This window comes from Oculina patagonica, chromosome 12 (genome assembly GCF_052425735.1).
Source record: "Oculina patagonica isolate OP01 chromosome 12, crgOcupat, whole genome shotgun sequence".
Classification (NCBI taxonomy): Eukaryota; Metazoa; Cnidaria; class Anthozoa; order Scleractinia; family Oculinidae; genus Oculina; species Oculina patagonica.
The window spans coordinates 25,543,378-25,558,394 of NC_135769.1; the positions used below are offsets into that span (position 1 = coordinate 25,543,378).

Here is a 15,017-nt window from a genome sequence, read left to right on the forward strand (position 1 = left end):
GATGCTAATTAAAAGCTGTGAAGATCGAATGCATCATGAATAGAGATGCTGAATAATTGAAGAAGACACAAAATCTTTTCAACAAACTATCAATTGAGTTTTTCATTTAAAACACTGATTGAGCTGGATCAATTTTTTTTAATGTTTACTGTTTCCGGAGAAAATGCTGTTAAGTGTTTGGAGAGTTTTTCGTGAAAAACTCATAGTCCTTTAGCATTGTAAATTCTCATCTGCCCTTTGAAAGGGATAAAATCACTCATGAGCTCAGCAAAATTTTTTCGAATTTCTCCTCGGAAATCTTTGGTACCGGACATCTTCGATAGTCTCCGGATATCTTCGGTAATCTTCGGAAATCTTCCGGATTGATCAGACATCGTCGGAAAATGGCCGAAAACTTTGAAATATACTTAACAGCATAATATTGGCCTTTTTGGAGTCGATTTTGTTTCTTTCTGGATAAAATTTACTGTTACAGTGAATTTTTTACTGTTAGTGTTCAAATGCCTAAAATTTTGATGTTTCATGTTACAGAGCCACAAAATTAAGTGTTTAGTGTTATCGAGGTACTCCCATTCAGACCCTCTTTTATGCCAAAGCATAGCTCAATGAAAGCCGGTAAAACACTCGGGCATCAACATTAATGTTTGGAAGAAAAAACAATACTAATAATTTTCGAGTTGATAATAATTAACACAAGAAAATAGGGATATACTAGTGGTAACCACAGGTTAGAAAGTGCGGGCCTAGATAGACTGCAAAAGGATTGTAAGGGGTGTGGAAGGAGAGGTTATGGGGCATGGGAAGTGGAGGTACTCAAGCGAGTTTGCACACTTTTGAGGTCTGACCAGAAGCAGGATCCAAGTACATATATTTTGCTAACACTAAATTGGCAATATGTTAAAAAGGAGCAGTTCCAAGGGGCTGCAATTTTCAAGACGTTCCCGGGTTCGATCTATGGTGAATGAAGATTATTCACAGAGGATTGTTTCTATGAATATCAAACAACGTGCAATTTTAACGGATATTTTCATGCGATGTAAAAAGCTTCATTTAATGATAACTTACAGCGAGATTTCCGGTGTATAAGCGCAGTTATGCCAGCACAATATTATTTTACGCTACACTATACGCCTTTAAAAATTCTATACAAATGATGCACTTAATTTTATAATTTTTTTATTCATTATGACTCGATGGCTTATCTCAAAACAACATTCAACTTTCAACAAAATGAACTGAACTTCTTTAATTTTTATTTCATTCTGTTCGACAGCAAAACGTTATTCAAGACGTGAAACTGTGCACGTAGAACCGTTCAAGTACAGTTATAGTCTGTTGCCACGATTTCTTTGCTTTGAGGAGACAATATTTCCATTATTTTTGTTCGAACCCCAAATACAAGCGAATGATCTCCATTGTGTTACATGAACAAAACAACAAGGTACGATCGTTCTACAAAATCCAGAAGGAAAAGTTTGCTTCAGTTCAACTAAAAATCGACAAAATATCATGGATCTGGAAGAACAAAATTTTCCGGTTGGGGCAATGGTGAACTGCTTGCTGCATGAAAATCATTTTTCAGGAAGCATGCCAGCTGAATTCACCTTAAAGACATGTACAGAATTTTAATTTCTTAAACGAGAGTAACGTAACTACAGATAGTTGTTTGACTTAATTCACAAGTTAAGTTTACGAATGCAAGAAAATTTGCCTATTTAGAGAGCTTAACAATTTTGAAAAAAAAAATCGATAATTAAATAGATAGATAAATATTCCTGAAATAATTTCAAAACATGTTGATACAATAAAGCCAATAGAATCACTTAAAAGAGAAGTTCACTCCAGAATGGCATTTCTTTTCTTTACGCAAATAAATAGTTTACACAAAGATATGTTATTCTCCAAAATTTCAGCCTCCAACGCTCGCTTTAACCCTACGAAATCTTTCCCAAAACTCGACAACTGAACGCCGCCATCTTGGAGCTGGTAATGTATGCGTGACGTCAAAGAGCTCAGGCTGAAGTTTGGCGGGAGTATTTTAATAGTCGAAACTCTTTGTTTTTTGTATTTCTTGGAGCTCTGTTTGAGCAAAATGAAGATGCACAAACAGGCATTTTGACAAACAAAAGCCACTACGTAGGAACAAGGAGTTTCGAGTATTTAAATTTTCCCGCCAAACTTCAGGCTGAGCTTTTTGACGTCACGCAACATTACCAGCTCCAAGATGGCGGCGTTCAGTTGTCGAGTTTTGGGAAAGATTTCGTAGGGTTATAGCCCAAGTTGGAGGCTGAAATTTTGGTGAATAACATATCTTTGCATAAACATTTTATTGGCGTAAAGAAAATAAATTGCCATTCTGGAGTGAACTTCTCCTTTAAGAAATCGCAGAGAAGGTGCGCACGCACCCAAAAACACAAAACGGTGCAAAAAGGTGTTTGTCGTTTCCTTCTAAATACGCATTGGGCATGAGCTGCTTCCAATAATTACACATCCAAAATGCAAAGTTTACGTTCGTGAAGAAAGTTCCGCAATTCTTTTCATTACACCTCTGTAACGTAGTGAATTCTACAGGTGGCTGGGTGCTTTAGCATCTCTAACAGGTTTCTGTAGCTGAGCAAGAATCAACTGACTACAGCAAGGCGTCAGTGCTACCCTGTATAGCAACAGCATCATGATGTAGCCACTTATAAGTAGCACTATAAGTTATATTATGCCTCCAAGACATGCGCATGGAGCTGGAATGCAAAATTAATTGAAAAGCCTTGATTTGTTTGCGGCTCTGAATAATTTGGGTGATGGAACGTTCCCGATGCGTGATACAAACGCACTCTTCACAAGAGTAACCGCTTGGTTATCATAATTCAGTCGTCTGACTTGATGCTTCAGCCGAACATTCATGTCTCTTGTAAGAACAAATGCAGCGCAGACATCGCCATAGACATTACATTTCTGCACCGCCTGGGCGAGCGACTCGACTTTATACACGCACATTTTGGGCTTTATTGAACTGGAGCATGAAAAATCGCCATGAGCCTCAATTGTGGTTTTACGAAGGACAACATAGTTGTAGATGTTGGCTTTGTTTTGAAATTCTGTTATATTTCCATCAAACCAGTCGTCTTTGCTTGAATCTTGTAATTCAGTGGTCGAGAAGCGTTTAAAGTTTGTATAGTTTTGTCTCACAAAGCACCACCCTATGAGAATGCAGAGAAAAACAACGAGCTTCAATACGGTTTTCCTCCTGCAAAAAAACGTAGTATCCTGCCCACGATTCTGATAAAACGTCATTGTTAAGTTCCGAGATATTTTGTATAAATCTCAGTAAAAAATAATTTCTCTAGACCACGATCTTTATCGATAACAATTTCTTTAGCAGTAAGAAATGAAAATAGTGCTAATTAATTAGAATGGACTCGAAAACGCAAAATTAATAATTAAGATGCTAAAGCTGTGAAGATTGAATGCTTCATGAATACAGATGCTGAATAATTAATCACGAAGACATAAAATCTTTTCAACAAACTTGAGATTCTCATTTAAAACACTGATAGAACTGGATCGATTATTTCTACCAGTGTTTTCCAAAGCACAACTCAATGAAAGCTGATAAAAACGCTCGGCATCAGCATTATTTTTTGGAAGAAACATAAAACAATACTTATCATTTTCCAGTTGATAATAATTAGGACAAGCCAAGATAGGGATATAAAATGTGGATTAATTAAATGCAATCATCAGATTAGAGATGATAAGCAGCAGCATATATAACATAAACATTGTTCTTAAGATAACGGGGTATCAGAGTTTGATTATCTTGCTTAAAGATTAGATTGTTTAGAATGGAAGCCACTTTGCTAATATTAAATCACGAATTTCGAATGCAAAGTTCAGTTGAAAAAATACATAAGAACAAGACAAGGTAATTACCAACTATTACCACAAAGATTTTAAATCCAGTGTTTTTCTTTTCATATTTTGAAATTAGAATTGAATTAGGGTAGTGCATGCGTTAACTAACTACGGGTTTGCGTTTCCTACGAGCAAAATAAACAATGGACATAAGCGAGTTGAATGTCATGAAAACAAGATCGAGAAGTCTACTATTTTTTCAGCAGAAATTTTTTTCTTTCTGTGACATATTATTCTCTATAGCCTTTAGGAGCTGAATTGTAACTACACGTGCGAGAGAATTGACTTGGGTCTTCTATTAACGAGAATAGAGGCGGGTGGCGACGTAACGGCAGACGCTCGGGAACACTCTACATACTCAATTGCGCATGAGCAGCGGGGCAATTATGACGTTTTTCGTTAAGCCTCGAAGTGAGACTTGAGCATCTTTTACGCTTTCTTTGCAACTTTAACGCTAAGTAATCGGATGATTCACTTAATTTCAAATAAATATCCTCCCTTTTTTTCTTCATATGTGAGATTTTTCATTTTACAGAAACGCGAAGGCTGAGATCGGCAGCAGTCGCAGAACATTCGAGTGAAGAACAAGACTGTTCACATATTTATATAATTTAGCATACAGTGGGTCAAGTCGAAACCTTGCTGTTGAGAATCATTGTCTCAAAAGCCAAACAATGTCAGAAAGGCGAAATTCTTGACAAATTTCAAGTTTAATTAGTTCAGAACCTATATAGTGCCTTTGATCGTAATCCGCAAGCATTTAGCTACACATTTGTCATGCCAGTCGATAAACATCTGTGGAAACTATTTTCTTTTCACAAATTTTTGAAAAAAAAATTTGTTAAAAATTCGAACACTGACTTTGATGAACGTTAAACAACTACCTATACCTATACCTATATCTCTCCATCCTGCTTTTGTTTCTCTTCCCACCCCTTTTTTTGGTTTTTCCCCCCCCCTTTTTTTCCTTTTCTCCCACCGTTTCATAAAAAACTTTAGTACTACAAGATGTTTCGACCGAGAACCATCGGCCTTTTTCGGTTTAAACATGGCAGAAAAAAGCAACGGCGTTTTTTAACGATTGCTTTTTTTCGGCCATGTTTAAACCGAAGAAGGCCGATGGTTTTCAATTGAAACGTCTTGTAGCAAGTTTATTAGGAACGTCGTTTTACGTTCATCGAAGTCAGTGTCAGAATTTTTTCAAGAATTTGTTATGTCAACTCCTGACCGCATTTTTAGTATTTTTTTTGTTTTTATATTTTCGTTTACTTCAGTCATAGAGGTATTTAATATATATATTATACTTGGGTTATATAAACAGTACTTAGTCTGCATGTTACTTTTGTTGCCGGTTTCGACTGGCTCCAAATTTTTTAACTAGATACAATGGAGAACGTTTTGTCTGTACCTGAGTATTGGTGTCATGCCTTCGGAGTCTTCCTCGTCTACGTGGATGAAATCTTTCGACAGAAGAAATTTCACCATCGTCAAGTCTCCGATGGAACTTGCCACGTGTAGTGGCATATTTCGTTTGGTCTAAAAACAAAAATAACAATCAGCTTTGAAGTCGTTCGCTTGATCAATCGATAGAACTTAACCAAGCAATGAACTTTCGTTGATTGAGACATTTAACTCTCGCAGTGCTTCTCTTTACTCAAGAATATAAATGAAATACCGAATGCGAATTGTAAGGCCAAATCTTAATTTCTAGGGATAACATACAATGGCCGGGGACCACCTTTTTTTATTGATATTGATAAAAATAAACGTAAGTGTAAAGAATCTGTATTCGTGTCGCACTATGAAAAGCGTTCCAACTATATACCTTTTGTCCATGCAGTTGTACTGAGGTTTAGACGAAAACACCTAGCTAAATGTTGCTTTTTTAAATTTTTTCCTAAACTAGTGTTATTCAACTGAAAGTTTAGGCAGTGCGGGTGAGATCGACGCAAGGTGTTGTAGGATTAATAACATTTTAACAGACGAGAACTTTGATATAATTCCAAAAGTCTTTACAAAATAGGTTGGCCTACCACAGGACGGACGTCGGCTCCATATTCAATGCAAATCGTAGCTGTCTGTCAGTTGAAGTGGAAGAAACGAAAAGAATACATTACTTTGTTCATTTCGGCTAGAATAGTAATTACATTTTCGTAATTAAATGCTATATAAATATATTATAAATTAATTACCCGTACAACCAAGATCTACAAGCGACCATAGCAAATAAACTTCGAAACTTTAATAAGCCCTAGAACGACATTCAATGTCCACACTTCACACTAACGACAAAAAAACACGGACTTAAAACTGGCTTCAGTTTTTAAAATAAAGGAAATTATTTTATTGGTTTTCCTTTTTTTTTGGGAAGGAGAAAAGAAAAATTTTTTTTTTTAATATAAAAAAAAAATAAATATTTTTTTTTACTTTTCTGTCATTATGCTCCTTAATAACTATGTTGGCCTGTCCTGTTGCTCACAATGGTGACATAAACAGATAAAACAAAGCGTGCGTGTGTTAATGTTTTCATTTACCAGGCGCTGATTTGCCTGACTTTGCCACATTTTTTGCCGTTATATCGGTCGGACAGTGTGAACCGGGGTTTTTAAATTATATTGTTGGGGGAAGGGACAAAAGGCGATTCTCACACTTCCTCTAGCATGATATAGAGAATCAGTGACTTTCCCCTGAAAAAGACGCTGACTTTTTTGAATCAGATTGTTTGTAAATGAGACATTTTCAGTCGTCGTTATCTCTTCAAGAGTAAGTCTGAGTTATTATACAAGCAATTCACACCAACCTCAACATGTCCACCATCAACAGCCAACTGCAGACAGCTCTTTGCCTCGTAATTTCCACTGTTGACAAGATCCTTGCACGATATACCGGTCATTGATGCTGAGAGAAAAACAATGATAATCGAGTCAATTTAGAAGACTGAAGAAGAAGAACTGAAGCAGAAGAATAAGAACAAGAAGAAGAAGAAGAAGAAGAAGAAGAAGAAGAAGAAGAAGAAGAAGAAGAAGAAGAAGAAGGAGGAGGAGGATGAGGAGGAGAAGGATGGAATTCTTGTTTTTGTGTAGATTAGTATTTATAAAAATACCTCTTTGAAGAAAATGTCTCAGTACTTCGTCCCAGCCTTCTCTTGCTGCAACGTGGACCGCTGTTTCACCTTCGTCGTTTTGCGCGCCAAGGTTGGCACCATGTGCAAACTGGGTGTCACCAAAAGCACATGACATTAGGGTTTTCGATTGACTTATTCTAAAAAAGCTACTGTTGTTAGTTGCCCGGAAAACAAGGGATGGGGGGGGTTGGGTAAGTCAGCAAACAAATTTTATTTATTTTTTTTGTGTGTTTTTTTTTCAAACAAACAAATAAACAACAAAGATGAAAATCGTTATTTTTTGCCCGTTGGGAACGTACAAGCAATTTGATGATATCCAGTCTTCCTCTTTGCGCTGCCAGGTGCAGAGGAGAAAAACCTTGATTGTCTAGTCCATTAGGATTTGCCTTTCCTCTTGTGAGCAATGTCTAAGAAGAGAAATGATAGACTGAGTGATTAACACACGTTTCACTTTTTTTAAAGTAAAAAGACTAACAGACTTACCGTACTTACCATGACAAGGTAGCTGACTACATCTAACGGACAAAATGGACTTAACAACACATCGAAAAATAAATCTTTAACTCAATGGCAGTCTGAACCACTGATACAAACCGATAAACAGACAGACAGACTGGCTGATTAACTAACTGACTGACTAACTGACTGACTGACCGACCGACCGACCGACCGACCGACCGCCGACCGACCGATGATGACTGAGACTGATGACTGACTGACGACTGACGACGACGCCGACGGAAGGACTGACGAATGAGTGAATGAACAGAGGGAAGAGAAGGAAGGGAGGAAGGAAGGGATGGATAGATGAATGTATGTATGAATGTATGGATGGATGGGTGGATGGATAGCATTTTTGGCCAAGAAACACAGTCGGGTTCTTTCAATCATAAACATGAATTTAACAACAGCTGGGCAACAACTTAACATGAAATACAGAAACGAAAAGCAATCCTTACCTTCACGAGTTCTATACTAGCACGCTGAACAGCATAATGAAGTGGTTTCTGCCCAAATGCGGCGCAGCTCTCCACATTTGCTCTGTTGTCAATTAAAGTAGCGACTGCTTCTGCAGCGTTGAACCAGCACGCGAAATGCAATGGAGACAGCAATTTGTTTTCCATTGAAGCTTTCACGTTAGGGTCTATTGAAAAAACAAGCAAACAAACAAACGAAAAGATAAACAAAGTGCAACAGTCGTCTCTAAAAATTTTACCTCTCATAGTTCTTAAACTTAAACCCTCTTAAAAGTTGTCTGTTCTTCGGGTTTTTTGCGCGGTTAAAAATTGGTTTTCAATCGACGTTATTGACCAGTTTCACTAGTCTTTTTTAGGCTTGCCATATTGACTTTTTAATTTTATATCAACTTTGAAAAAGAGCAGTGAAATGGTCTGAAACGTCGATTCAAAACCAATTTTTAACTACGAAAAATCCCGAAGAGCAGAAAACGCCGCGGTTTAATTTTTAAAAGCCACGGTGTAAACAGTATATGGAAAAAAGTTCATAACTCAGTACCAGCACACCAGCAAGTATCACTTAATAATTCTTTACCGCCGCTAAGCGCATGTCATTTGCCGAGTACCTTTCCACAACTAAAGCCGTTTTTGCTTGATTCTTATTATGTAGGCATGGCATGTTTCCTAAAATTATCACATCTCATTGCTCCATCTCTGTTGATGCGGCTTCAGTTTTTCGCTCCCAGCGGGTGCCATGTTCTTTGCACAAACAACGAGAAAACTTCAAATTCTTTGATCTTGGGGCGCCACACCACCTTCCCATGCCAGATTATTATACCAGATTATTGCAACAGCAGACTACAGTTAAGGCTCTTTGGGTCGAGAAACTTAGACAACAAACCATAGTTAGTAGAGGAGACTCTACTAACTATGAACAAACACAGTAGATCAAACGACATAAAGGTCAAATTTAAATTCTGTGCTCCCAGTGAAATTATAATAGTGTCCCTTTAGTGTAATGTGACAGTTAATTACCGAATAAGTGCTTTCTTCATTGTTTTTTTATGTTCTTACCCGCCCCGTGGTCGATAAGAAGTTGAACAGCTTCTCCGTGATCATTTCGTGCGGCGTAATGAAGTGGTGTTAGCCCGTTCTCGCTTACTTTATTTAGATCGTTCATGTTGTTCTCTAGAAGTGAATGCAGTACAGCAAGATCTCCCTCGCGGCAAGCCTGGGTCAACAAAAAGAACGAATTTAAACTTCAAAAATATGAGACTTTCAGTAACTCAATTCTCTTTTAACTACTGAGGCTCCCCAGGGGTTTCAAGGAACAAGGGTCAATAGCCCATTTTCGATTTTTTAAAATTCAGCCTATAAAAATAGACATCACAACGGGGCCCCGGGGAAAAAACCCCAAAAACTTTTTTTTTAGCCCCCGGGGCCCCGCCCCGGGTTTTTTTTTTTGGGGGTAATTTTAATTTATTTAAAATGGGGGAATAAATTTTAAAAAAAAAAGGGAAAAAAAGAAAAAAAGGGAACATGGAAGAAAAAGCATATTTTATGGAAAAACATGAACACCAAAATCGAAGGAATAACTTTAGAGAACATGGGAGCACAAGGTAAATTTTGGTGGGAAGAAGGAAATTTGCGCAAACCGCGAAGGCAATGGCAACGAGGACGTCGTCAAGCAAGTTTTAAAAAGTGGCACAATAGCTTTGCACGACACGCCTTAGTCAGCTATCTCGGTACACTTCTTAGCCATCCTGTGCAAAACTAACAACGTGAAATAACTAAATTCTGCGTATTCTGGCGAACGCAAACCCAGACAGCGATTTTTTTTTATGTTTCTTGTTTGAACTGAACAATCGATTTATATAGTCAGATTAAGGTTAGTCCTGAAATACATAGACAATGAATAGATTTAGATAGTTAACGTTGCTAGCTTCTTAAGTAAAATATAAATTCGTTTTTATAATCGACGTTGTCCTCAGTGTCGACTTCCTGCTTCCGTAAGTTAAAGTCTTAGTTATTGACAATACATTCTAAACACCATAACTCCTGGTTACAAGATTTAATACAACTTCACCAATACGATTCGTTTTCTTAGCTTCAACCAAAAACCAATGATAATTATATATATATAATAGACTCTGTCACAGACTTCCCCAGAGCTCTTTTCAAGCTCCATTCAATTATGTGCAAAAGCGGGAGAGCTTTGGGGCCGAGAATGCCTCTGACATGGATGGGAGACTCTAAACATTATAAGCATAATGTTTAGACTGCTCACAGGTAAATCATGTGCACGAAAAATGCTTAATGTAGAATCTCACGTTAAAGAAAGAAATATACTTTTGGGGCAGTTTTATTTTTTAAAAAATTCTGGCAGCAATCTTATATTCATAATAATAAAAGTTGAATCGGCGTTAATTATCTACGCCATCTTAATATATGTTTAATTTCCTTTCCTTTTATTCAAAAATAGTATTATTGTTGTTTATGGCTCTCTCAGTAATATCGCGCAAGAAAAATGCCTTTGTAATGTAAAATGTACGCCAAGGGGTGTAAATCAAAACAATCTTTTAAGACCTAGACAAAAATTGTCTCATTTTTAAACGAAAAGATGTCTAAGACGTGTTCTGTTATAAATGAATGGCGATGCGATACCTTACTTACTGCCCAATGAACTGAGCAAATATTAATGTTAGTTATAATTGCGTAAGAAGAGAAAAATACCGGGAATTTTGATCTGCGAAGCAATATTTCGTTTAGGACCGGAACAAGTACGATTCAGATATGTTTTTGTATTCTAAATCAGTTATACGACGTCTACTGCGAATCAAAACATCATTACAGTGTTAAAACAGAGACAAAGAGCTGGAGCCTCTGTTGATAGAAATAATAAAGAGTCGGTATATAATCACAAATCATGATGCGAAAAAAGAAAGAAGAAAACGGTTATGTTATCTTAAAAAAGAGTTCATGCTTGCATTTTTTTTAATGATTTTTATTTTAAACTACAAAAGTCCAAATTTAAACGTGATTCAATTTCCGTCGTCCACCAGCTGGGAGGCAGTGTGTCATGACTGTGTGTTTTGATGATGATCTGCGTTCATTGTTGACAATTTTAATTTCCACGCGCACACACGTATTAAATTTAACAGCTTTTAATATTTTAAACGACGATTTTCTAAAGGCACAATTTGGCGTTAAAAGTGATATCGTTTAACATGGCACGCTGAAAGGGTTATTATGCAGCTTTTTTGTCAATTGTTGCAAGTTCAACTTTTGAGGGTATGTTTTAATTTAAAGCTAAGACCTTCAGTTTTATAGGTAAGTAGCGATTGTTTTTTTCACCTAACTTACATTAAAAATCGTCGTTGAGGACTTCACGTCGATTACTTCCTTTAGAATGCTGGTTTCGTAAAAAATTATTGAACATCACTAGACCGATTGCAATGACAATTCCTAATTCTCTGGTTTACCTACCTCCCCACAAGTTTAATTCATGCCAACTTTTTGCTTTAGAGGAATATTTCCAAGGCGTCTGTTTAAATAGATCAAAACCATTTTTCTTGAGCTGGGTAAACATAATTATATCTATACCTTTATCTATTATTAGTGTATGATCATATGCTAATATATTCAGACATAATACTAAGATAAGGACGATAAAAACACCTCTTTCTATTATATATACCTACCAGAAACACTACTTTTTGTGTCTATCTTTATCCCAATGCAAATCAGTACATAGACATTGTAAAATCAGTGATCCTTTCAACTGTTATCTTTATAAATGCATGATTTTTTTTTAATCGACCAGTCGAGACTAGCATCTTTGCAGAACATTGTACCCGAAGGCAGTTTACTAAGTTTAAACGATTGGTCTTTCCGATTGTTAACTGATTGCAATTTCAAAAGCTTTTCGCAAACACTTATTTGTATAAAGCGAAGTACAGTACTACGCATGCTAAAATACGACAACATTAGCACTTACAACGGCAAGTTCGTAATTTGTAGTCTTATTATTATGCAGTAATATTAAGGTCGTTTGAAGACGCTACTTAAATTGCTTTGATCAGATCTGTTTGATGAATAAATCCAGACTCTTTTTTCGCACGTACGAATCTTTTGAGCTCCGGCTTTTGTAAGAACGTGAAATTAAACGGCGTTTCGCATGTAATGCATACTCGATTGAGGCATAAATACGGATCAAGAGTGCTAATTAAAAAAATGATCTTGCTGGTGTAGTTAAATTTGATGTGCAAGGGCACCCTATTATATGGCAATATAAGCATTTTAACTGAAAGTAATCACTTCTGTAACCAAACAAAACCATTTCTCAGGGACGCAATAAATAAAAGAATAGCTTAATATTTCTGAATCGTTTTAAGGACTTTCGAAAGCACCCCTTATATTTTAGCCCATGGACTATTGATTATGCATGTTACTGTAAAGTTTCGCGTTTTACAATTACAATATATACTTGGTAGGCGGCCTTTGAGCAATGTTGTTAACGAAATTTTAATTGATTGTCGCCATACTCTAAGAAAATTTTAAATTGCTTTTTTATTAGTATATGCAAAGCAGGGAACTCTGCAAAAAATCGAGGACTGACGACCCATGTCTAGCATTAGCAAATATTTAAGGAAATCTTTTCCTTGGTTTCCCCGATATAAAATCTATCTCACCTCAAATAAATCCATTGCTTCTGGGTTCAGATTTCTTTCGACAGCATTAGAAATACTTCTTTTAAGTCCGTAGGACACAGATGCCAGTCTGAGATCCGCTTTCTTGCTCTCAGTAGGAACATGCAAAGCTCGCATGGAAAAATCTGTTGCTTCATTGTCCCCGAGCGTAATATGATCTAAATCATCCATTAAACGCAAAGAGCTCCCTGCGTCCATTACCCTGAAAAAAAAAAAAAAGGTAAAGAAAAATTATTAAAATCAAAGTAAAATATTCTTGAGCTGTTTATCACAGTTTTATAGGCTACTTGTGCACTTCAATATTATTTTTTAACTGGACTCACATATACGCACTCACCTTCGAGAGCGCCTCATGTCAAAATAAGAATCCTCATAATACGATGACATAATTGTGCGCTGTACCTATATATATAAGAAGTGGCCTTGGCACATACCTGAAATAATCGTATTCTCTTTATATCGATGTTTGTCAGCAATTTATACTGACAAAAGGAAACTTTATTTACATATTCTTTAATAGAATCATCAACACCAAAGCGCAGCTGGAAAATCGATGCATCATTTTGAAAAGATCTAAGGTCATTAGATGTTCGCAAAGACTGTCGCCAAACAAACGGCGTCAGTGACATCATCGTGAAAGTTTTAATTTTAGTCTTGGAACATTTACAAAAAGCTTTTAAACTGAAGAGTTCTTTTGTTATGAAAAGTAAATAGGAGTCACTTTTCACCCAAAATTAATCGCCCACAGAGGAAGTGCAAACGGAAAGACAATTAAACTGCGTTCAGATTCCAAGAAATTAAATAAAATAAAATTATCTCCCGGGCATTTAATGGATCGCGAATTCTCAGAAATGTCTTCTAACGTATGTTTGAGTACAGATAACAGATAACTTGGCAGACGTAAAATATAACTGTTAGTTATTCTACTAATTTATTAATCGAGTTTGAAGTCCGTACTCTAGTAAAATAACGACCAAGTCCTTTTCCCGTTGATTAAAAACCCAAGCACGATTGAAAGCGCGTATAGGTCTTACATTAGTAGCTATAAGTGGGCAAAAAAAGAAACTAGGATTCATCCCGATGGGTCTTACAGTTGGACCAAAAAAACGAGATACATTTACCTGTAAAATGAAGCAATCACTATCGCAATATAATTATTTTATTATTTATTTTTATGATGAGGCCATCTTTAATAACAGGTCTCACAATATTAAAAATACCTATAAAATGTCCACGCGGGTTATTTCACAACATATCAAATAAATATTTTTAGATCGAAGGGAAAATAAGTAAAAAATAACAATCGTGAGAATGAAATAGCCACAATTTATGAAGGGGAAGCGGTTGAACTCATGCGACTTGAAGTAATTTTAGTCTTAGTGTGAGAGAATGATATAGAGGTAATAAAAATTAATGGTTTCAGTTTTTACAAATAATTTGTAACATACTGTACATTTGAATTGAAGTTTGTACCTTTCAGTTGAGCATCAGCCTTACTAAACCATCTGTATTTCTTCATGAGCAATTGCAGTTCCAATCCTCTAGCATTTTGCCGCTGTTTAGATTTAGAAGACTTTTTAGAGTCTTTTTATCGAAAGATAAATTAATTTTATGATGTTTGCTCCAAATGACAGTGACTTGTGCATAATTACATAAGCTTTCCGATCCTTCAAATGCCAGTATCTGGCATTATCCTGTCAGAGTACAGTCCTGACCGATCTGTCGCCATTTATAACTGAACAAATGTTTAAATTCTGTTTTCTTACAAATATATTTTAGTGCAACGAAATAGGGACGAAGCTGATCAGATTATCATGAATTATGCGCTGTCAACACTGAGAAAAAGTGTTGATTTTAAGTCAGTGACATCAGTGTGTCTTCATGAATTGCCCTAGCCTGAAATGACCTGAAGTGTCCTAAAGGGTTACTACTTTGTTTATTAACTACATTTAATTGTTAAAAGAATTTGCTTTAAGTTTTCTTTTGTTATTAAATACAAGTAAGAGTGAAGGCTTTTTGGTATTCACTCTAAGAAGAAATCATCATCTTTAAAGTTAACGTACCAGCCTTTTTGGAGTTCAAAAGATCACAGAAGAACGTGGATAGAATTGTAATTAAGGGTATTTATATTGGTTGTTCCAGAAATGCTTTGGGGTTATCTAATGTTCCTATAACGATGCTGACATGCATTTTTTATGTATTTGTGCAGTTCAGCATGCAGTAGAACTTATTTTCAGTTAGATGGGCCTGTGGCCAATTTTTGGACCAGAACTGGCCTAGATGGACTGGAATACAGATCTTTCTTTTACTTTCTCGCGT

The 15,017-nt window shown here is 36.2% G+C and overlaps 1 protein-coding gene across 4 annotated transcripts in view; it reads right to left on the minus strand.

Annotated features, from left to right (window-relative positions):
* The window catches only part of LOC144633817 (transient receptor potential cation channel subfamily A member 1-like), a 37,688-nt gene that overhangs the window by 21,664 nt on the left and 1,007 nt on the right, over nucleotides 1-15,017 (minus strand). Inside the window, exons 1-9 of one of the 4 annotated variants that reach the window (XM_078492699.1) lie at nucleotides 14,172-14,191; nucleotides 12,681-12,900; nucleotides 9,064-9,220; nucleotides 7,993-8,177; nucleotides 7,333-7,440; nucleotides 7,013-7,121; nucleotides 6,710-6,807; nucleotides 5,943-5,987; nucleotides 5,318-5,445 (exon numbers count right to left, since the gene is read on the minus strand). In XM_078492699.1, coding sequence (XP_078348825.1) covers nucleotides 5,318-5,445; nucleotides 5,943-5,987; nucleotides 6,710-6,807; nucleotides 7,013-7,121; nucleotides 7,333-7,440; nucleotides 7,993-8,177; nucleotides 9,064-9,220; nucleotides 12,681-12,896 — 1,046 coding nt within the window. In that variant the 5' untranslated portion in view covers nucleotides 12,897-12,900; nucleotides 14,172-14,191. The other 3 variants (XM_078492698.1, XM_078492696.1, XM_078492697.1) reach the window with 3 other exon arrangements.